Source organism: Bufo gargarizans, chromosome 2 (genome assembly GCF_014858855.1).
Source record: "Bufo gargarizans isolate SCDJY-AF-19 chromosome 2, ASM1485885v1, whole genome shotgun sequence".
In the NCBI taxonomy this organism is placed as follows: domain Eukaryota; kingdom Metazoa; phylum Chordata; class Amphibia; order Anura; family Bufonidae; genus Bufo; species Bufo gargarizans.
In genome coordinates this window covers 556,322,525-556,345,803 of record NC_058081.1, presented here as the reverse complement: position 1 = coordinate 556,345,803, position 23,279 = coordinate 556,322,525, and the positions used below count along the sequence as shown (strand labels likewise).

General features: G+C 42.6%; 1 protein-coding gene across 1 annotated transcript in view; it reads left to right on the top strand.

The window, feature by feature from the left end:
* LOC122928606 (glycogen [starch] synthase, muscle-like) overlaps positions 1–11,028 on the top strand; it is a 50,801-nt gene extending 39,773 nt beyond the window's left edge. Inside the window, exons 11-16 of the mRNA XM_044281602.1 lie at positions 448–561; positions 3,192–3,318; positions 7,337–7,432; positions 7,526–7,689; positions 8,946–9,026; positions 9,425–11,028. Coding sequence (XP_044137537.1) covers positions 448–561; positions 3,192–3,318; positions 7,337–7,432; positions 7,526–7,689; positions 8,946–9,026; positions 9,425–9,745 — 903 coding nt within the window. The 3' untranslated portion in view covers positions 9,746–11,028. The remainder of the gene's footprint in view (positions 1–447; positions 562–3,191; positions 3,319–7,336; positions 7,433–7,525; positions 7,690–8,945; positions 9,027–9,424) is intronic.
* The last annotated feature ends 12,251 nt before the right edge of the window (positions 11,029–23,279 follow it).

The following is a 23,279-nucleotide window of genomic DNA, read 5'->3' as shown; positions in this document are numbered from 1 at the left end:
GAGTGGTATGAAGTATCACAATACTTTTTTATGGTATCGAAATAGAATAAAAATGTTGGTATCGGGACAACTCTACTTGAGCAATTATAATAGTAGACCCAGTGCATCCATGTATTATATGAGCAGCCATTGGTTTGAATGGCCGACATGTAATTCTAGTTATTACTGCAGGAAAAAAGTATGGCTGGCCTGCTTTTTTTTTTCACTGGGTTTCTGAAATTAGAAACTGGTCAGAGATCATTTGATCGGTTTGAAAAGAGGCTACCCCCTAAAATGGTAAGAAGACACCGAGTCTTTCCACAAACTTAATGATGTGTAGTACACTTTCCTTCTTTGTTTTCATGATCCTTCCATAAATTTCTATGCCATAAAGTGCACTTGATGTAAAATTGCATTTTGCATTGACTGACTTAACCATGTAATACAGTGAATGCGCTTTCCCTACAGAGACAGTCATTCCCTCCCGTCTGCACCCACAACATGCTGGATGACTCCACAGATGCCATCTTAAATACTATCCGAAGGATGGGACTCTTCAACAGTAGTGCTGACCGTGTGAAGGTGAGGACGACCTGGTGTCTCACATACTATGTCTGTGCGAAGCGCTTAGAACTGTGCACTTCTTTCCTTTTTCTGTTAATTGCTAGGCTCTATTTCCTGTTGCGACACTACTTGCATAATTTTGCGAATCACATTCATGCACAAATGTTTTCTGTTCTTGGTCGTATAATTTTGCCAGATTTATTACCATTTAATGTACTGCATTTTTAGCTGATGGCTTGCCAGACGTCTGGGATTGCAGCGCAGCCCGTTGCAGTACCAGCCACCCTCGTATGGGCGTCACTGTGCCGGGTGGAGGGACTGAGTGCCAATCTAACATGGGGATCAATCTAGCCATAGCTGATTATACCAGCACATATTTGTGTTGGTCACTTAAAGGCATCTGTCAGCAGATTTGTACCTATAAAACTCGCTGACCTGTTACATGTGCGCTTGGCAGCTGAAGGCATCTGTGTTGCTCCCATGTTCATATGTGCCTGCATTGCTGAGAAAAGTGTTTTACTATATGCAAATGAGATTCTAGGAGCAATACGGGTGTTGCTGTTACAACTAGAGGCTTTGCTCTCTCTGCAACTGCTGCGCTCTCTGCACTTTAATTAATAGGGCCAGGCCGTGTAAATGTCATCACACCTAGTCCTGACTTCTCCTAAAGTGCAGAGGGCAGAGCAGTTGCAGAGATAGCTGAACCTCTAGGAGTAATGGCAACGCCCCTGTTGCTCCTAGAGCCTAATTTGCATGTATTAAAACATAATTTTTCTCAGCAATGCGGGCACATATCAACATGAGACCAACACAGATGCCTTCAGCTGCCAAGCGCACATGTAACAGGTCAGCCAGTCATAGGTACAAATCTGCTGACAGATGTTATAACACGTGTGTACACCTTTTTGACTTTTCTGCTTTGAATAAGCTGATGCACTGATATTTCACTTTTGTACTGGCTGGCCACAAACAGAGGTCCTTTGGATCGAAGAATGACTGTCAGACAGACTGGTCATCAGCTCCTGCTTCTTGGAGTTCACTTGTCTCCAAATCAAGAACTGGCCATGTGTATAATCCTCGGCTGTGATAGAGAACATTCCCAGAGCATTTAGTTTAGGTCTGTAGGTTGTAATAAAGGAAAGGCTTGAGAAAAGAGGAGCATCCCGAATGTCTTTCCTAAATGGACTAGATGGACCATGTGATCTTTTCTGCTGTCAGTCTTCGAAGTTTCTGCGAGGTTGATCAGTGGGGGCCTCCTATTTCTGGTGTTTACTGGAAGCCGGTGCCATCTTGACTGATAGAGAGGCAGGCTGTGACTTGCATCAGTCTGACCTCTTAAAGGGATCTTACCACTTTGAACATGCAGTCTGATCTGCAAGGAGCAGCACATATTGATATATACGGGTTTGTAGGAAATTATTCTGCCTGACTCTTTGGTTTTCAGTCTTTGTTCACTCTGAACTGAGGGATCAAGTGGACAGTCCTACTTAGTGATATGCACTTATACAGGGAAGCCTGGACTCCTAGACCCAGAACGGGCAGAGATTTAGATCAATAACTTGCATATTATACAGAATTCTTAGCTGCAAAACAATATCTCAATCCTCTCTACTCCTCCGGCTCTAGAACATGTTGCTTGCAGATCAAACACATTATATCAGGGATCAGCAACCTCCGACACTCCAGCTGTGGTGAAACTACCACTCCCAGCATGAACACTTGCTTGGCTGTTATTAAACTCATAGAAGTGAATAGAGCATGATGGGAGTTGTAGTTTCACCGCGGTTGGAGTGCCGGAGGTTGCTGACCCTTGGTTTACATAGTTACAAGCGCATGTTAGCACCTCCGGCTTGACTGGATTATCAAATGTTATGAATTAATTATGAAATTGAGCAGAAATATTGATTCTGGCCATTTTAAAGGGACACTAAACACAGAAAATGTGCAGAAAATATCCTGCTCCTTCCTCCCTTCATCTGCCCTGCTCCAAGGGAGGAAAAAGATATGAATTTGGGGGTCCCATCAGATTTTAAAGATGCTCCTGCTTGCCCTTAGATAGGTCACAGACTTGTTTTCTATCACTAACACATTAACCCTTAGGTTGTTGTGCTTTCTTATCTTTTGTGTATACTGGTGCAAAGTCTTCAACAGGGTACCCCGCACTTTAAAACATAGCATCTTCATCCAGTGGTTAGCACTTGTGCCTTGCAGAGTGGAGTTTGCGTGGGTTTCCTCTGGGTACTCCAGTTTCCTCCCACACTCCAAAGACATACTGATAGGGACCTTAGATTGTAAGCCCCATTGGGGACAGTTGGATGCTAATGTGTGTAAAGCACTGCGGAATATAGTAGCGCTATATAAGTGCATAAAATAAATCCCAGTGGAAACAAACTATTCTTTGTCTGGTGGACAAATCCATCTACTTGTGTAGTTCCTGGTTCTACAGGGAGATGGTGCTGCTGCAGCAGACTTTATACCATGGAGTGCTGTAACTACTGCGTTAGGAGAAGCAGCATTAAACATCTTGCACCAGTATGACCATGCCTCGCTTTATATTCTGCTTTATTCTGACTGATTATTAACCCATTTCCTACTGATTCTGGTTTATGTCTGTTCTCCTGTTTCTTCCATTCCCTTCTCTCTCACAGATCATTTTCCATCCAGAGTTTCTTTCCTCTACAAGCCCGCTCTTACCAGTGGATTATGAGGAGTTTGTACGGGGATGTCACTTGGGAGTCTTCCCTTCTTACTATGAGCCTTGGGGCTACACACCTGGTAAGCTATGGATGTCCTTTTCCATATCTTCATGTGGATTATTTGGCTTTAGAGTAAGCCCATTGCTGTAAAGCCTCATTCACACGTTAGTGTTTGGTCAGTGATTGTGAGCCAAAACCAGGACTGGAGCCTCCACAGACATAAGGAAAAGATCTGCACCTGTGCTGTGTTTAGAGCTGCCCCTGGTTTTGGCTCAGTCACTGATGGAAATCACTGATCAAACACTGACGTGTGAATGAGGAACTATTCTTTAAGACTCAAAAACGCCTATAAGCAAAATGGACCCAAAGTAAAGTGGACATAGAAAACTCAACAGTAAACGCCTATGAATATGTCCACACAATATATCCAATAGCAATTAAAACCGTGAAAGTTTTATATAAGACATAAAAATACATCAAAGAACATTTTAAAAGGCGGCTCCTATATAAATATATCATACATACAATGATGTTGACATAAAAAAATTAGATGGCGAAGGTAACTAGGAAAGATGGCGATTATGTAAACTAGTAAAGACACATTGCTCAAGGTCAGAGCTAAGTGGCACAGCAGTATGGAGGATATTCGTAAAAGGAAAAACCAAATGTACAAGATACAGCCTTCCAGACCAAAGAGATGGTACCTCACACCCGTGACATGTGTCTTCCAAGGAGTTAGAATCCACAGCGAAACTTGTGTCAGGGGTGTGAGGTCCCAGCTTTTTGGTTTAGAAGGCTGTATCTTGTACTTGTGCATTTGGTTTTTCCTTTTATGAATACCCTCCATACTGCTGTGCCACTATGCTCTAACCTTGCTTCATTTGTCTTTACTCGTTTACATCACCATCTTTCCTAGTTACCTTCTCTATACTAGACCTGTACATTGAAGTCCATATACGTATCGCGTCTATACAGAGAATCTCCCGCCTAGATAAGCATTTCTGTAAGTAAATGCACCCTGCTTGTAGCAAGATCAACTTTTTCCATTAGTAAGATATTGGTTTGCTGTCAGTGAATGAGAACACTTATGTTTACGTTCAGTCTGCCAACTTCCCCATAGCTAGTCCTGCTTTCAGCTTCCATTTGTAGACAATGGTCTGTGAGCTTACATTTTTAAGGTTTAATGTTTTTATTGAAAGCAGTTTTCAGAAGTAAAACAAAAACACAAAGTATACAAAATAAACCAAAACACATACGTATACAGTTGTCGCCAATCAGATGAGCTAAATTGTTTTTACCAAAACATTAAATATAAAATGTGTACAAATCTCAAAAATCCTTTCCTGCTTCATCCTCTGTAAAAATATAAACTAGTAAAGGGGTTGTTCAAGTGTTTAACTCCTTCAGGACCCTGGGAATTTCCCATTTTTGAGTGTTCGTTTTTCACTACCCGCTTTCCCATAGTTCTAACTTCTTTTTTTTTTTTTTTTTTTTTCATTCACATAGCCTTATGAGGGCTTATTTTTTGCGCGACAGGTTGTACTTTCTAATGGAACCAATTACGGTTGCATACCATGTAGTAGGGAGCGGGAAAAAAACGCAATTCTGATAAAGGTTTTTACCACACAAGTAATTTTTCTCGCGTTTTAATACTGAAAAAAAAATTAAAACCTTAGGGGAATATTTTTTTTTTCATAGCCATATTCTAACCCCTATAACTTTTTTGTAGCTATGTGTACGGGGCTGTGTGAGGGCTCATTTTTTGCGGGACGATCTGTTCTTTTCAGTGATACCAATTTTAAGAGCGTTTGACTTTTTGATCACTTTTTATTAAATTATTGGGTAGTTGAAGTGACCAAAAAATGGCAAATTGGCTGTTTTTATTTTTATTTTTCCCTGCTACATCATTTGCGGTATAATATTGTTATATTTTGGGAATTTCCGCATGTTACGATGCCCTTGTTAATTTATTTTATTGGATAAATATTTTTATTTTAAGGAAAGGGGGGTGATAATTTTTTTTTTTTTTCATATTTGTAAACTTTGTTTTTACTTTACTTTAACTTTTTTTTTTTTTTTTTTAAGTTGCCTTGGGTGACAATAACTGGCAATCATTCGATTGCCCATAGTATTCAGTGATGGCTAAATAGCCATCATTGAAGACTTAAATTGCACTATATCAGTGTTCCCAACCAGTGTGCCTCCAGCTGTTGCAAAACTACAACTCCCAGCATGCCCGCACAGCCAAAGGCTGTCCAGGCATGCTGGGAGTTATAGTTTTGCAACAGCTGGAGGCACACTGGTTGGGAAACACTGCACTAGATCAATACAAGGCTGCCACCAAGTGGCCTGTATTAATATATACATCTAATTGACTCTGAAGCCGGCTTGGGGCTTCGGTCAATTAGATCGTAGTAACAGTTCCCCCGATCGGCTTCCGGTTCCGGTCTGCGCAGATGCTGTGGTCACATTTGACAGCGGCATCTAAGAGGTAAGATGTATGGGATCAGCCTTATGGCTGATCGCATACATGTGCGGCAGGTCTCTGCTATTTAAAATAGCAGAGACCCCGCAGCTAAGGCGCCCGCTGCACGCGCGAGCTACGTCATGGGTCCTTAAGGGGTTAACTGATTAACTATCCTCAGTACGTGATTTGGTAGGGGTCCATCACAGCTTACCAAGCCCAGCGCTGTCCATTGTATAGTGACTGTGCTTGGTATTGCAACTGAGCCTCGAACACTTGAATGGGACTGAGCTGTGCCTAGGCCATGTGATCGGTGAATGTGATGTCAGTGGCCTAGGTGAGGCACCCTGGGCGTGGCGGTTTCTTCAAGCAGCTAATCGGTGGGGATTCTGGGAGTTGGACCCCACCAATTAGATAGTGTTGACCTATTCTGAGGATACGTCATCAGTATTAAACACTCTGACAACCACTTATTTGTGTCAATTGCCAAAATTGCTGTTTTTTGTGAGTGTCTCCATTCTTGTGCAGGTTCTGACTGCATGTTGTGCTTGTGCATGATGCATGTATCTGCGCATGTGTTGGGCACATTTAGAACCTGTGCAAAAGTAGGGGCAGCTGAGGAAGTGGTCACATTGCTAAATCGCAAGACAGCCGCCATCTTTCATCATAAAGGAGAGCTCCTTTAACCGATCACCAAAGGTTCTCTCAGGAAAAAAAAGAGACTGAAATGAAGCTGCTGGCAGCCGCGGCTCCTGAAAGTCTGCTCTTTGGGACTTTATTTTGAGAATTCAAAGGTTGGACACCTTTTTTGTTTAGCTTGATGAGCCGTGGGTTGTGAAATACAGTATATCAGCTTCCAGGTGAATGCCTCTGAGTCACAGAACCAGACAGCCTGTGGACAACAGCTTTAAAAGTACCATCATTTGTCATTTACCTTTTAAAAAACTCTCTACATGGAGACTTATGAAAGGTTTAGACCGACATGGGACTGAGTATTGAGACCCCCAACGAGGAGCACACTTTCTGTCCTCGCTGCAGGAGACGGGCACTTAGACTTTTTATTGAGTTCTCCTGCAGAGAGAAGAAAGCGCTTCTTCGCAGATCAAAACTTTGGATATGTGGCTGTGAGAGTCACACGTTTTTTGAAAGCTCGATGATTCTTTCCACAATGGTGGCACATTTAAAGGAACACTAAGCACTACTACTATAGATCCCCTTTAATTGTCTGCTTCATCTATTACAAGGATTCGGTCACCTCCCTGGACCACCATTCGGAGAAGTACCACATGAATAGTACTGCTCCTGCAGAGTTAGGATCTCTAACTATTATGTTTATACTTACCCCAAATCCCACCCCCTCCCCCGCTGTGCACCCACATATCACTGCTGTAATACATTGAGAGGACTCATGAGCTTGTTGCTCCACTTTGCAGGCACACATCAGGGGTGGGGGGAGTATGAACATGAAAGTTAGCCTTTCTAACTAGCAGTATTATTCGTGTAGTACTGCTCCTAATAGTGCTCCAGGGAGGAGACAAGTGGCTCCATCTACTGGATATAGGTGACAGATACCGGGTAATCACATATTATAACATAGACTTTTTTTTATTTTTATTTTTTTATCTTGTTTCAGCTGAGTGTACCGTTATGGGGATCCCCAGTATTTCCACCAACTTGTCAGGATTTGGATGTTTCATGGAGGAGCATATTGCTGACCCGTCTGCCTATGGTAAGGTGCTGTCCATTATACTGTTCCCTTCTGTAGCAGGAATTTAATGCTATGTTCAGTCATTTTTTATAATGGCGTTTTGTGCTCCTGCAGGTATTTACATCTTAGACCGGCGCTTTCGTTCAGTGGACGATTCCTGCACTCAGCTCACATCCTTCTTGTACAACTTCTGTCAGCAAACCCGGCGCCAGCGCATCATTCAGAGAAACCGTACAGAGCGCCTCTCTGACCTGCTGGACTGGAAATATCTAGGCAGGGTGAGTACACAGTAATGTCAGATCCTGTCCTAATATCTAGTACTTTAAGGGGTAGTCCAGCCCCCGAAATGTTTTGAAAAAAACTGACACGGTGCAGAGTTCACATCACCGTTCTTTTTTCTTTCTGATCCGTCAGAAGAACAGAAAAATAAAGGAAAAAAAGAAAAACGGATTCTGTAAAAAAAAAAAAAAAAAAAAAAAAAAAATGGACCCTGTGCATCAGTTATGCATATTTTTCATCCATTGGAGCCATTTCCATCAGAGATCCATTATTTTAGACTGAAATCCATTTAAAAAAAAACAGATCTCAGGGGGATAGCCTAAATGGATGCCAAATATGCATAACTGATGCACAGGATCTGTTTTTTTTTTTTCCCTCTATTTTTCTTTTCTCCTTACGGATCAGAAAGGTAAAAATAAAAAATAATGGTGCTGTGAACTCTCCTTTAGATAAATATTATTTAATACTTTCCTTACCAATTCCCCGCTGTTCCTGTTCCAGTACTTCCTGGTCCTCTCTGTTTCCGTATACTGGCTTCCATTGATGGTATGTTGACATGAACATGTGACCACTACTGTATCTAGTGTACAAAAAGAGGCCACGGCAGCATCTTCAGTAAGTTCTTTATTGGACAAGCTTCACAGAATGTGTGCCATAAAACCAGACAGCAAGGTTTCGGCTACATGGTAGCCTTTATCACACCTTGATAGGCTTGATAAAGGCTACCATGTAGCCGAAACGTTGCTGTCTGGTTTTATGGCACACATTCTGTGAAGCTTGTCCAATAAAGAACTTGCTGAAGACGCTGCCGTGGCCTCTTTTTGTACACTATACGTTGGGCTGCTGTTGTGGCTCGGCTGTTGCATACCAGTGTGGTCATAAAGTCCATGAGTGCTGCTCTACAACTGTTTTACACTACTATACCTAGTGATTGGCTGCAGTGCTAGCATGTTCATGCCGACACATCACTGGAGGCCAAAGGAACAGTTTGAACTTGAGTGATGGGGGATCGGTGAGTATTAATACTTTAATTATTTTGTACCATTTTATTTGGTTTATAGGGCTGGACTACCCTTTTAAGGGGGAATTTGGACAGAAAGCAATCTCTTTAACCGGCTACACCAGTGGCTGTGGCCCTCTATAGAAACAAAACCTGTGTTTTTATTGGGTTAATGCTGCTTTTTCTATATGAATGTCTGCTGTGGATTCAGTTAATTTTACTCTTTTCTTTTTTTATTTTACTTACATATGTCAGTATTACATGTACGCTCGGCACATGGCCCTAGCAAAGGCGTTCCCAGACAACTTTACCTACGAGCCTCATGAACCTACAGCAGTAAGTACAACTTTTCATGTGTACTGATGTTTAGGCATATTGCCTGTGATTGGACAGTTTACACATTGGTGAGGAAAGCTCTATGCATATTTGAAATGTATCCAAAGGCACCCATTCTTACAATGTAGTCCAAAAGGGTGTCCATCAGGCCAGTAAATTGGAACACCTTTTTATACAAGTGTATGGAATAGCATAGTCTACTGTCCTGTCCCATACAGAGGCATACCACAAAAAACATGCTTTTTATTTACACTGTACAATGTGACTAATGGGCTTGGAAGTCAATTAAATCTAATCTGTCAGTATGGAGAGATTTCTAGTACTGTTACCCGGGTAAGTGACATTTGATCACCAGATACCAAACTTAAAAAAAAAATTTTTTTTTTATTTATTTTCAGGCTGCAGGTTTCCGTTATCCACGCCCAGCCTCTGTTCCTCCTTCTCCTTCCCTGTCCCGTCACTCCAGCCCGCATCACAGTGAAACAGAAGATGATGAGAGATACGACGAGGAAGAAGAAGCAGAGAAAGATCGTCAGAACATCAAGCAACCAACTATGTCTAACACGACCCAGATTCCGGAGTGGCGAAAACGCTCCAAAAAAGGCTCAGTTGACGCAGGAAACTCCAGTAATGCCAGCAACGCCAGCACCCCCACCAACCCAAGTAGCCCAAGTGACCTAAGCAGCCCCACCAGCTCACTCATTGAGGAGAGGAACTAAAGGTTTCTTGTTATTTAGTATGAAGGCAGAAGTTGAGGCTCATTTCCAAGATGAGAACAAGCATTGCAAGAGGAACATCATAATTTCCCTACATCTGACGACTTGTCTAAGCCCCACTAGGTCGATATGATGGCAGATTTCCCAAGTAATTGGCTGCTAGGTGCAGTTTTAACACTCTAGTATAACCTGCAAAAGGCTTCATGTGCAAAGGCATTCATTGGGTTCTCCACATCCGTTCATTTCCTGCTCTGAAGATTAGGTCACCGTAGTTATTGGGTCTTTGTTGTAGCAGCCACCAAGAAGATACCTCTTGGCTCCACCAAAGTATTCAGTGATTGCATTTTTTGCCTAATCTCTTGGCTCTACTTCTTAACCTATCAAATGCATCTTATTCTATTTGAGCACATGTACCTATATTACTTGATCCACCTATCTGTATACCTAGGTTATTCACAATGGGCTTCCCCCTCTTATTTTCTAAAGTACTCTGTCAGTCCAACCTCTGGCTCACAGTATTGGGCAATGCAACTAGTGAAGGCTATGCCCAATGTCTGTGCCTTGTATCAAATCATTGTATTCCCAGAGGATGTCTTTCAGGAACATAAACCATTACGATAAGGCTGCTACTGTTTGAAATGGTCTCAGGGTAATGGCTATGTGTCTTCAGTGGTAGAATGTAAGCGACTAGAATGTGAATGTATTGTATTGTGTAACGCTTGTTAAAAAAAAAAATAATGACCTGGTGTAATATGTGCAGATTTGCTCTAACCAGATTATAGCAGTCAGATTAGAAAATGAAGTAAAATTGGTAAATGTAGGTTCTAGCACATTGCACCGTATTATCAACTAAGCCAGGTATGTAACTGTATGCTGACTACATGTTCGTAGTAGAGCATTGTGTCCTAACCAGATGCTGGGGGTCCTTAACCCAATAAAGAACATTGGATGCACTTTAGAGCTCTCAGGTAGGCAGGAAGGTAATAGTGGGGCCGACTGCCCAATTTGGGAGGCGGTTGTTATGGCCGCCTTCAGCAGACGCTGTGTTCCTCTTCTCACAATCTGAATCCATGTCGATGTCTGCCATTCAGTTGAGGTATTTAGGTTTCCATCTATATTTTTTTACACTCTGCTTGTCTTTGGGCACAGCCTTTTATGATCATAACAGATAGTGCTCTGACTCCTCTTTTATATCTGTGACTGATCATCGTGTGGTGGGGCCGTGGAGACTGAATTCTCACATACAACTATGTAGTATTTAAAAATAAATTTTAAACCTGATGAAACCCTATGGTAATCTGTTTTTTCTTAATTGTTTCACACTTAATAGTAACAATTGCAGTTACAGTGCCCTTTAAATGGAAGGCCCACGTCAGCAACCAATATTTACAGTTTATTTACATGTACAATAAAAAATGAAGCAAATTTGTGAGTAATATTAATCTATCTTACAGCTCCTATGGTGGCCTATTTGTCCCCATGGCACCATACTACTAATAAACCCTGTGTAGTCTGATCCTGCAGTCATATTGATTTGTATTTGTCCTCAATTCCTTGCTAAGCCACTTATGTTATTAAATTTCAAAGATTATAAAGTGTAAAGTGACTGCAGAGGTTCACGGCAAGTGTAGTATTACCAGCTTGTATGTAGTTTAATGCTAGCTGCCTCTTGTGGCCCCCTAGTGGTCATTACCATTACTATTGACGTATGTAGCTTGAGGCATGTGTCGTTATCAGATGTCACCACGCCTATTCTGAGCGTTTTCTGTACACCTTACACAGACTAGCCTGTGATTTCAAAGGTAAAAGAACACACCAGAGCAGGTAAGTGCCAGAATATATATACCACCTATGATATTGGAAGTAAAATAATGAATATCATGCAGTACATATATCCTGTGATGGGTATGGTCTTCTGATATCGCATATCTGACTGTAATAATGTATTGTTGTATAGGGGGTGTGGAGCATGCCTGCCTTTCATGGAGATAGTTCTGGGGCTCAAAATATAGCTTAAAGGGGTTATGTCACCTGGGACTTTGATGGCGTATCACTATGATATGCCATCAGTGTCAGATAGGTGTGGGTCCCACTGCTGAAACCTGCACTTGTCCTTTGTGAGTCCAGAAGACTGGAAAGCAACAAAATAGTCTTCAATTTGAAAGGCTGACCTTTCTCCCTCGCCGTTTCTTAATTATTTTTTTTTTAAATTTGGTTCAATCCGAATAAATTCCCAGCTAATTACATTAAAAAACAGCTATTTCCTGGCTGCAGAGATCCTTTATAGTGGTGTAGGACACTGCCTTGCAGTTACACACATATGGAGTCTGCTTTGGTAGTGAAATAATACTGTTAGTCAGTATGACATGCAGATGACAGGCGTCACTCTTAGAATCACTGCACACGCCACTTATTTGGGCAGTTACGGGGCCAGAACTGACCAAATAACTCAAGTATGAACTCAGCTGTCCGCATCCATTGCTCCGTTCCGTAGACCTGCAAAAATTATATATCATGTCCTATTCTTGTCCGTTTTGCTGAAAAGAATAGGCATTTGTATAAAGGACCATTTGTGTTTTGCGGATCCGCAATTTGAAGACTGCAAAACACGGCACGTTTGTGTGAACAAGCCCTTAATCTGAAGATATGCTAACAAATCAGAGGCCTTTGGCTAAAACTTCTCAAAGGGGTATTCCGGTAGGTGAAAGTTATCCTGCTCTATCCATTTCTGTGGAAGTTCCGGAGATAGGCGAGTACAGTGCTTGGCTATCTCCGGAACAGCCACAGAAATGAATGGAGCGGCCGTGCGCTTGTGCGACCGGCCGCGCAGGTCATTTCAGGGGAGCAGCAGGGGGCTTGCCGGGGGTACAGGGCCCTGTTCTTGTGATTGGTGCGGGTCCCACCGGTAGTACCCCCACCAACCTGATCTGATCTGAACTTTTTCCTCCGCAATACCCTTTTAAAGGTATATAACTAAATTAGTACAGACTGTATATCAACTAATGATTTAATGCCTTGCGCAATCCATCTCTAAAAGGAGATGTTAGGATTAATATGCCTAATGTAGTTGTATATCTGATAATTCCAGTCTGGCTCAACATCTTCCTCCTTGAGTCAGCCTCCACACATTAAAGTGGTTTTCTGGGAGTTTTATACTGATGTCCTGTCCTCTGGATAGGTCATCAATATCTGATCAGTGGTGGTCTGACATCCGGGACCCTCGCTGATCAGCTGTTTGAGAATGCAACAGACCTTCTCACAGTTTACCAATCAGAGCGCTGTACATTGTATAGAGCTGCGCCTAGGCCATGTGACCAATGACTGTGATGTCACATGGCCTAGGGAAAGCTGAGAGAAAGCTGTGGCACTACTGCCTTCTCAAACAGCCGATTGGCGGGGGTCCCGGGTGCAGTGATGGACGAACATCGGCCGGGACGGTTCGCGAACGCGATCAAATGTTAGCGAAGCTGGAATACCTCACAAATAGTCCCTCAACATGGACAGTGACATACCAGATGTATTATTCGAATTTGCAATCTCCATTACAGAGGGAAACATTTTTTCTTCTCCCCACAGCATATAAAGGGGTTGTCCCACAGAAAATATTCTACACCTGGGTCTGAATACTTTTATATTTATATGTAATTAAAAAGTTAGCAACTCCACAGAGTTATTCAATAAAATGTATCTGTGTAGCGCCACCTGCTGTATGCTTGTTTCTTATTTCTTTGACCTGCTCCCTGAGATGGCCGCACATGCTCGGTTTCATCCTTAAACTGGCTCCTGAGCTGGGATAGGGAGAGCATGGGCATGCCCCCTTAGCTGCAGCAGAAAAGACACTTCCTTTGAGCTGCCTTCTTGATATCAATCTAGCAGAGCATTGAATGGGGAGATCTCTGGATCCATGTGAGGTACAGGGCTGGTTCTAGCTTTGTTAGAAAGAGGTTGTCATGTACTATATGATGTCGGATTTAATTTTTTTATATTAGTCATGGGATAACCCCTTTAAGGCTAAAACAGGGTCAGTGTCTACCTGCTTCCACCTCAGAGGATCACACAAATGTGTTTACAGTCACTCCAATAACTGTAGAACGGTAGAACATGTCCTATTCTTGTCCGTTTTGTGGACAAGGATTGGACATTTCTACAGAAGTAAAAAAATAAATGGTGCCATGATTTTGGCTGGCATCCGGCATTTAGAGTATCCGCCATTTACAGAGAATAAAACACGACCGTGTACATGAGCCCTAATATGAATATTTACTCATATTCCAATGTAGACCTACAGCCTGTCCACCTCATGCTGTGAGTAGAGACTTTATCTCTAGACCTTCATACATTTCAATGGGATTAAGTGATTTGCTTGTGTGAAGATTGGTGCTTACCTTATTAAACAATACCACAATGGCCCAGTTGACCCAACATCTGGTATAAGCATAATTGAATTGGATCAAAAAATAGATGTTCCTATCACCACACAGCCTCCCAGATACAGCGGAGCCGAAAGTCATCCTTTATCAAATATAGAAGGATCAGAAGAATATGGGATACAAGTCACACAATAAGATATATAATACACGCTACAAGATAGGCTGTCTATCTATTGCAGGTCCGATTCTACCTAACTGGTCAGAAAATTCCATTCTGGATGAATAAACTCAACCCGAATTCAAAGTCCTCCAACTGTCCTGAAAATTCTTAGATGACACTCAAAATGAAAGTCATAGCTTACTTCAGTGTAAGTGGTCATAGGGGAAAACAGCAGGATACTTTTATTTGGGCTCCTTATCACATAGAGAATTAAACATAAGACACGGTTATCCATTTCAAAATCATTTATTAAAACAAAATCCCTGCAGAGAAAAATTGTGATCCAGAAGAAGGCAAAAACCTGGACACATTTGGCCAGTTTGTGTCACAGGGAAAAAGACGAAGACTGTTGTGTTCTCTGTTGACTCTTGGTTTCTCCATCTGGGACGCTGGTCTGGGGCTTGTATCCTGAAAGCTTCTTGCCTTAACTATCAGCCTGGCGTCCACCGGCATGCCACGCAGATAGGAAGACTGTTGTAACCGTCTCCGTGTGGTTGGTGATTGAACCTGCTTGGTCGCTGCATCATAAATTTTGGTGATGCAATGACTTCTGTGTGTTTAATCCATAAAGTCGAGTTCCTATAGAAGCACAGAAAAGCAGGGTCCCTTTCTTGAGACAGCAGCAGGTGTCACTACCAGTTCTGGCTGCTATGGCATGGCCACATGGGGAAGATTGCCCAACATGGTAATTTTACTGCAGATTTTGCTGACATTCCACGGTGGATTTCAGTGCGGATTTACCAAAGATCTAACCCTACGCATTGCAAACGGTGAAATATACAGTGGAAATCTGTAGCATAAATGAAACCAATCAGATTCTATCTTTTATTTTGGACAGCTCCTTTGGAAAATGAAATGAGGAATCTGATTGGTTGCTATGGGCAACTAAGCCAGTTCTACTTTACACCAGTTTGATAAATGACCCCCTAAATTCTTCTCTGTGCCAATCCTGATTCCTATTCGTTTTGAATGTGCACTCTTTGCGGAAGCTTCCATGCTATTTTTTTATTTTATTTTTTAGGTGAGTTATTGGTCATTTCAAAGACAATGTATAAGAAACTGGTTATACTAAAATCTTGTTACTGTGATAGTTTGGTAGATCGCTACTTTTTGCCACCAAAAGAAAAGTCCACTGGAATCTGTGTAAATTCATATGTAGCAAATGGACTTGAGGGCATGGGTGTGCATATTACACCTCAAATCTGTCACGACTCTCCCTAACTTACTACTGTTAGGGCAGCTTTTAAGTGCCATAGAGATTAGGGGCCTTTCTGGTGACAAGTATATTGTAGTCTCCAGTCAGTCAAGAAAGGGTTAATACTTGGGACCACTGTGGCTGACTTCACAGTTAAAGTGCATGAGGGAGCCCCTGTAGTAACTATGGCAACTGTGCTGCTGATGTCATAGATGCATAAGTCTATGACATAAAGGACCCACAGAGGAAGGTTCCATAACAGAAGGGCAAACGGCCATTTGCAGAGCAATGCTTGATGTGTCTGGAGACCTGGAGCTTCACCATCTGTAGAGGGAGGAAGGGGACGTGCATGCGCCATCCTCCCTGTTTTTTAAAGGTCAAGGATTTTGAAAGGTGGGTACATTGCTTCAAAATACTGGGATGGTAGGGAAGACAAAGAATTTGAGCCATAATTTCGGAGCGACAGCTACTACTTTGCTCCTGCGGCAGGTGCTGTGGTATTCTAACATGACCTCTCCACTGTGGTGAAGGAAATAGGAGGCTGCTCAGATGCAGCTTGTTACCTAAAACCGCCCAAAACCAAACCAGCCCATTGGAGTCTACTGGGCCGTGAAAACTTTCACAGACACTTTCACGGATGAAAGACTGACCAGCTTGTCACAGATGTCATCACGGACGTGTGAAAGAGATCTTATTGTTATTGGGGCATTTATATATCAGGGGGCGGCCACCAGCTCTCATTTCTCTTCACCACTCTGATACTGCGCAATCAGTGAGGGCAGTATTAGGCCTCATTCACACATCAGTGTTTGGTCAGTGATGGTGAGCTAAAACCAGAAGTGGAGCCTCCACAGAGATAAGGTATAAGGGAAAGATCTGCACCTGTTCTGTGGTTAGACCCGCACCTGGTTTGGGCTCAAAATCACTGACAGAAATAACTGACCCAAATATTAGAGTGGCAAATGCAATGTGCCGCGAGGTCTACCTTATCTTGCGTGTCCATGCTGTGCTCTCACCGCACTCTCTCACTGAGTTCATTTCATTGGTGCAGAAAACCTGGCTGAATCTGCGCTGAAACCACCTCCCATTGTATTCAATGGGAGGCCAAGCGGCAGTTCCTGCAGCCGAGGGTTATTGCCCCCCACAAAGCCGTACCCGGAGCCTGCTAGTGGTTTAGCTCCAGGGCCGGCCTTAGGTGTTCAGACGCCCTGTGCGAGCTAACCTTGTGGCGCCCCCCCCCCCCCCCAAAAAAAAAATAAAAAATAAAATGCTTGTTGCTGGCATCATGGCATAGGCTGGCTGACTATCCAACCAAGTAGTTACCAGCCCTCACACCCCAAAGGCCGGTGTAATGTTATACTTCCGGTCGCACCGGACATGACGTGAGGAGGTGTGCAGCGCCGCGCAGGCGCACAACGACAGGTTAGGGAAATTTCACAGCAGAATGCGCATGCGCCAGGAGCCTCGCCGGCGGTTAGGGTAGGGAAAAACTATGGGCCAATGCGCAGGCGCAGTGATCGGATGGATGTTTTCAGCTGAACACCGGCCGACACTGCTCATGCACCGGGAGCCTCACCAGCGGTTAGGGAAGGGAAAAATTTACGTACGGGCCAGTGCTTTTTCCCTACCCTAACCGCTGGTGAGGCTCCCAGCGCATGCGCAGTGTCGGCCGGTGTCCAGCTGAGAAAATTAGTTTCCAATGTAGTATTAATAACTAAACAATTAAATAATAAACATATTGCATTGTCTACTTACCATCAGGACAATAAGATGATCTGGACTCTGGCTGCAGTCTGGCTCTGGGGACTCCATTGTCACTCTCTCCCCCCCTTCCCTCGTCACTCTCTCATTATTCCCCCCCCATCACTCTCATTATTCTCCCCCCATCACTCTCATTATTCTCCCCCCCCCATCACTCTCATTATTTCCCTCCCCCCCCCGCATCACTCTCATTATTTCCCTCCCCCCCGCATCACTCATTATTTCCCTCCCCCCGCATCACTCTCATTATTCCCCCCCCCCGCATCACTCTCATTATTTCCCCCCCCCAACACTCTCATTATTTCCCCCCCCCCAACACTCTCATTATTTCCCCCCCCCAACACTCTCATTATTTCCCCCCCCAACACTCTCATTATTTCCCCCCCATCACTCTCATTATTTCCCCCCCCCATCACTCTCATTATTTCCCCCCCCATCACTCTCATTATTTCCCCCCCCCATCACTCTCATTATTTCCCCCCCCATCACTCTCATTATTTCCCCCCCATCACTCTCATTATTTCCCCCCCCATCACTCTCATTATTCCCCCCCCCATCACTCTCATTATTCCCCCCCCCATCACTCTCATTATTTCCCCCCCATCACTCTCATTATTTCCCCCCCCATCACTCTCATTATTTCCCCCCCCATCACTCTCATTATTTTACCCCCCCATCACTCTCATTATTTTACCCCCCCATCACTCTCATTATTTTACCCCCCCATCACTCTCATTATTTTACCCCCCCATCACTCTCATTATTTTACCCCCCCATCACTCTCATTATTTTACCCCCCCATCACTCTCATTATTTTACCCCCCCATCACTCTCATTATTTTACCCCCCCATCACTCTCATTATTTTACCCCCCCATCACTCTCATTATTTTACCCCCCCATCACTCTCATTATTTCCCCCCCATCACTCTCATTATTTCCCCCCATCACTCTCATTATTCCCCCCCCACTCTCATTATTTCCCCCCCATCACTCTCATTATTCCCCCCCCACTCTCATTATTTCCCCCCCCATCACTCTCATTATTTCCCCCCCCCATCACTCTCATTATTTCCCCCCCCCCATCACTCTCATTATTTCCCCCCCCCCATCACTCTCATTATTTCCTCCCCCCCTCCCCCTTTTCACTCTCAGACTCATTCTACTCCCACCTCCACCTCTAGTGTAGCGTGGCCGAGCTCTGTTCGATCCGCGGTACAGGAGCATTTGTTTCCTGTACCCGGCCGGACTGACAGGAAGTGCACACTAAGTGAGCACTTCCTGTCAGTCCGGCCGGGTACCGGAAACAAAAGCTCCTGTACCGCGGATCGAACAGAGCTCGGCCACGCTACATTAACAGCACACAGCAGGCAGGATTCTTTAGAGCGGCAAGCGCTCAGCCTCAGCCACTCAGGCGGCGCAGAAGGAGGGGCGCCGCCAGCCGCCCGAACTTATATAAGCAAGTTTTTTTTTTTTTTTAAACCGCAACGGGCGCCGGGCGCCCCCTGCTGAATACAGGGGAGGGGGAGATGGAGGGGGCGGGGGGCCTGCCCCGTGGGAAAACATAAGTGCCGCCTCGCCTGCCCATATTACATTGCGAGCTGTCGGCCGCCCGGCGCCCCTGTTGCTATGGCGCCCTGTGCGGCCGCACAGCCCGCACACCCCAAAGGCCGGCCCTGTTTAGCTCCATTCAGTGGCAGAAAACACCGCGCAGCGGTTTCTGACGTGGGATACGAAGTAGGGTGACCACATTTCCAAACTGCCATTCAGGGACACCCGCCCCGGCCCCCCCGCACCCATGTCCACTCCCCAAAAAATATGATTTTTGATACTTTTTTTAAAAAATTAAGTCACTTAGTGACAGCGGCGTACTTTGTACTTACGCTGGCAAGTTCATTGCATCGAAGTTATGCTTGAGATTGCTATAAACATAACTGCCTGTGCATTGTTCAGTAATTTGTGATTGTGCCCTGCACACAATCACTGGCTACCTAAAACAGGTCATATTTTTAATGTGTTAGACATCTCTTAAGAAAATAGAAATAAGAAATAGAAAAAACAAACAGAACGAGTTGCAATAAATTAACAGATTTTTTTATTGTTTTTTTTTTTTAATGAGCAAGAACTTTTAGAAACTAGGTATAAACTAGTAACCATATATAAAAAAAACACAAACAAATCCACATATTTCTTAATGTGTAAAAAACAGATATATTACTATAAATATATTCTTGAAAATATATTATTAACAAAACAGTCAACTATAATATAGTAGTAAATACTGTATAATATTTCTGGAATATTAATGCTGTGTCTAATTCAGCTCACATGGCAATATGACCATAACCAAATCTTTCCATGTTGGACACCAGCTCAGTATCTTTTTTCAACACTGTCTAAAAGTGTATTTCTTATCACTTCTTGCACATTGCAAGAGTTTTTTTATTTTGTTTTACGAAGCTGTAAAAAGATTGACAGCCCATGTCAAAATTGATTTTAACCTGAAGTTCAGATTTTATTAGATCAATGCTGCATCTGTTTCTTGTGTCAGACCAGCACATTCCCATCATGCTGAAGACCCTTTCAACTGCTGCATTTGAGCATGGGATGCTAATGATGAATGAAACCACTTTCAAGAGGTTTGGCAGTTTTTCAGGTCCAGCCTTCATGAATATTGTTGACCATTTAACATCTGTGTTCAGATCATTATCCGCTTCAGTACTGGTCAAAAACTTTTGAAAGTGTGGACAAACACAAGTATATTCTTCATAAAGGTCGTCTATTGAAACAGAGTCTAAATTCAGAGCTTCAACTGATGCCACCAGATTGTCAAATGTAAGGTTCTCCTTCAAATTCAAGCATTGAATTTTAGACAAATAGTTTTTGTCTGAAAAATCAAACCACTGTTCTAAATACTGAACAGCTCTTTGATAAAATTTTAGGAATTCGGATTCAATTTTTTTTGCTTGCAGATGAGGTAGTTTTTTCAAAGATTTCCCAACTAGATATCCAAAAAAATGATCTATCTGTCGTTGGCTTAGTTTGTTCTTGACTGATGTCATGATCTCATATACATCAACTGCAATCAAGTCATTTCTCTCCAGTTTTAATATGGCTGTCTGAAAAATAGGCAAGCAGTTATGTAAAAACTGCAGATATAACTCAGGAACTGATGGCGTGTCCAGTTCTGTGGTCTCACCGTCTTCATCCACAATAAATTGCCATATTACTTTAGGTGTTTCGTCCTCACCAATACTTTGGAAGTAAGCTTTTACAGCTGGCCAATTTTTTAAAACTCTCTCGATTGCTGGATAAAGAGACAACCATCTTGTTGGTACATGGCGAAGAAGTTCTGACCACTCAAGGTCAACAAAGTCAAACATTTCTTTTAGTGTGGCAACTCTCTTGGCTGATATTTCCACATCAAAATTTAAGACATCTGAAGCTTTTTTAGCTGTATTGTGAAGTATGTGAGCAGGGCAGCCAGCTGGCAATATCCGCTGATTTGCAGCATGAAGCTTCTGGTACACACCGTTATGCTTACCAAAGTTTACACTTGCATTGTCAGCAGAATATGCAGACATCATATCCACAGATAAGCCATTTGTTGTAATCACATGTAAAATTTTCTCTGAAATTGCAGCAGCACTTTCCTCACCTTCATAAAAATCCAACAAGCTTGTTACAACTCCTTTGGAGGGCTGAAAGTAACGCAGAACTAAGGGGAAAAGTTTGGTGTGTCCATGGTTAGATGCATCTGATCCAACACTAAAATAAGCATAATTGTTTTTTAAATCTTTGACTACCATTTCCACACTGTAAGGAGCCAGCACATTTGTTACAATGGCTTCAGCTTTTGTACGACCACATGACATCTTAGTGGCTTTAGCAGAATCCTGAAATATAACAGGAAGTAGTTTCATGGTGCAGTCCAAAGATCTATATGAATGACTGTGGCACACGGAATGGTAAACCATTGATATTTCAGCTGCTATTATGTCATCTTGCATTGCCATATCCTTAGAGGGAATCATGAATTTGGAAAGCATCCCACTTTGTTTTGCAGCCCGATTGGCATTTTTGTGACTTTCGCTAGATATGTGGTTTTTGATATCACCTTCACCACCATGACCAATTCCAAACTCCCGCCTACACAGAGTACAATATGCTCTATGATAGTTACCAGTCACTGCTGTAATGCATGAATACGTAGTTTTCCATAAGTCTCGAAAACGGCACAATCGCTTTATCTTCTTTGATTTAGAAGTCGATGGCCCCTGTTCATCCCCACTGCTATCCATCTTAGCACCAGTTGCACGATGTGTGAATTATCCTATAGTAATGTATGAAATGGGCAAGCCAACTTGTAATACAAAGTATTTATCAACATGCCACAGAGCTCCACAGCCATAAAACTCTACAAGCTAGTCTTTCATTGAAAATTTATCTCACCTGATGTACTGATGGCCTATCTCATTTCTTGAGACACTAATGGCACACAAAGAAAATCGGGCGAACACCTTTGTCCAAGGAACGATTGTACGATTTTCCAAAAGTGTGTATACAACTTTTGACAGCCGATTACGAACACAAATTTCCAAAGGGAAAAACGCCAAAATTACTCGTATGGGAACAGAATGGACCATTTTCCCATGAGAAATAGCAGATACAAAAGACTGCGCATGATCAGAAACAACAAATAACACGAGAATTTCCGTGCATTATTTCTATCCTCGGTTCCGACTTGCTGTAAAACATTGATGAAAACCGGCCGATCGTTTGTCAGATTTTCTCATAGTGCTTATAAGGCTTAACAAGCCAGAACTGTACAAAAAAAAACAACAAAGTACCCCTTTTTGGAAAGTAGACATTACAAGGTATTTAGTAAGAGGCATGGTCAGTTTTTTCAAGTTGTCATTTTTTATTTGCAAAATTAAGATTTTTTTTGTTTTCACCAAATTGTCATATTCACAGGTTATTTCTCTAACACAGCATATGCATACTTGCAACTACACCCCAAAATACATTCTGCTACTCGTCCTGAGTATGGCGATATCACATATATGAGACTTTTACACAGCCTGGCCACATAAAGAGGCCCAACATGCAGGGAGCACCTAATTTCCTAACTACCTATTACACTTTGGAAGGCCCTGGAGCACCAGGACAATGGAAATGCCCAAAAAAAAAAAAAAAACATTTTGAAAAGAAAACACCCGAACATATATTCTATGAGACATGACGAGTCTTTTGAACCTGTCATTTTTTTTCACACGTTTTTGGAAAATGTGGAAAGAAACTTTTTAACCATGAGGCATCAGTACAGTTATGTGTAGCCCACAGTGACAGTAATGCTGAAATGTTCATCTGTTCACTACAAATAATATGTGACGCCTGATCTGACAGTTACAGTTATTTAATGGATAGTAAAATCTCATGGACAAGAAAATATTTTAAACATCATTTTTAACAGGAATTTTTATAAGAAGAAAAAAAAGTCAAAATGTTTTTCAACAACTGAAATTTTTCAGCATGCTCTTAAAGTGGTTGCAAACCTATTTTTATAACATTATGCTACATGTAAGCCTATATTAAGGCTTACATGTAAATACCCTGGATATCTCCTAAACCTGCACAGTTTAGGAGCTATCCCCCTGTGTGTGCATGTGCCAAAGCGATTGGCACATGCACACTGAAGCAATGGCACGTCGTGCTGTTGCTTCAGTTAGATGTGCTGTTACCGGCGGCTCACTTTAAATAATTTGACAAATAGGTCAGTTTTTTTTTTTTTGTTTTTTTTTAACAAGAGACATGGCAATATGTTTAATTGCCAATTACCTGTACTGACCTGTAGATAAGCAGATAACACACGACCACCCCAGGTGGAATATTGGCAATTTCTCCTGTCGACCGGAATCTCCTCTGTACTTATCTGCCAGCTGGTAAGATCTTCTCGAGAGACATATATAAAGAGAGAGAAATACGGAAGGTG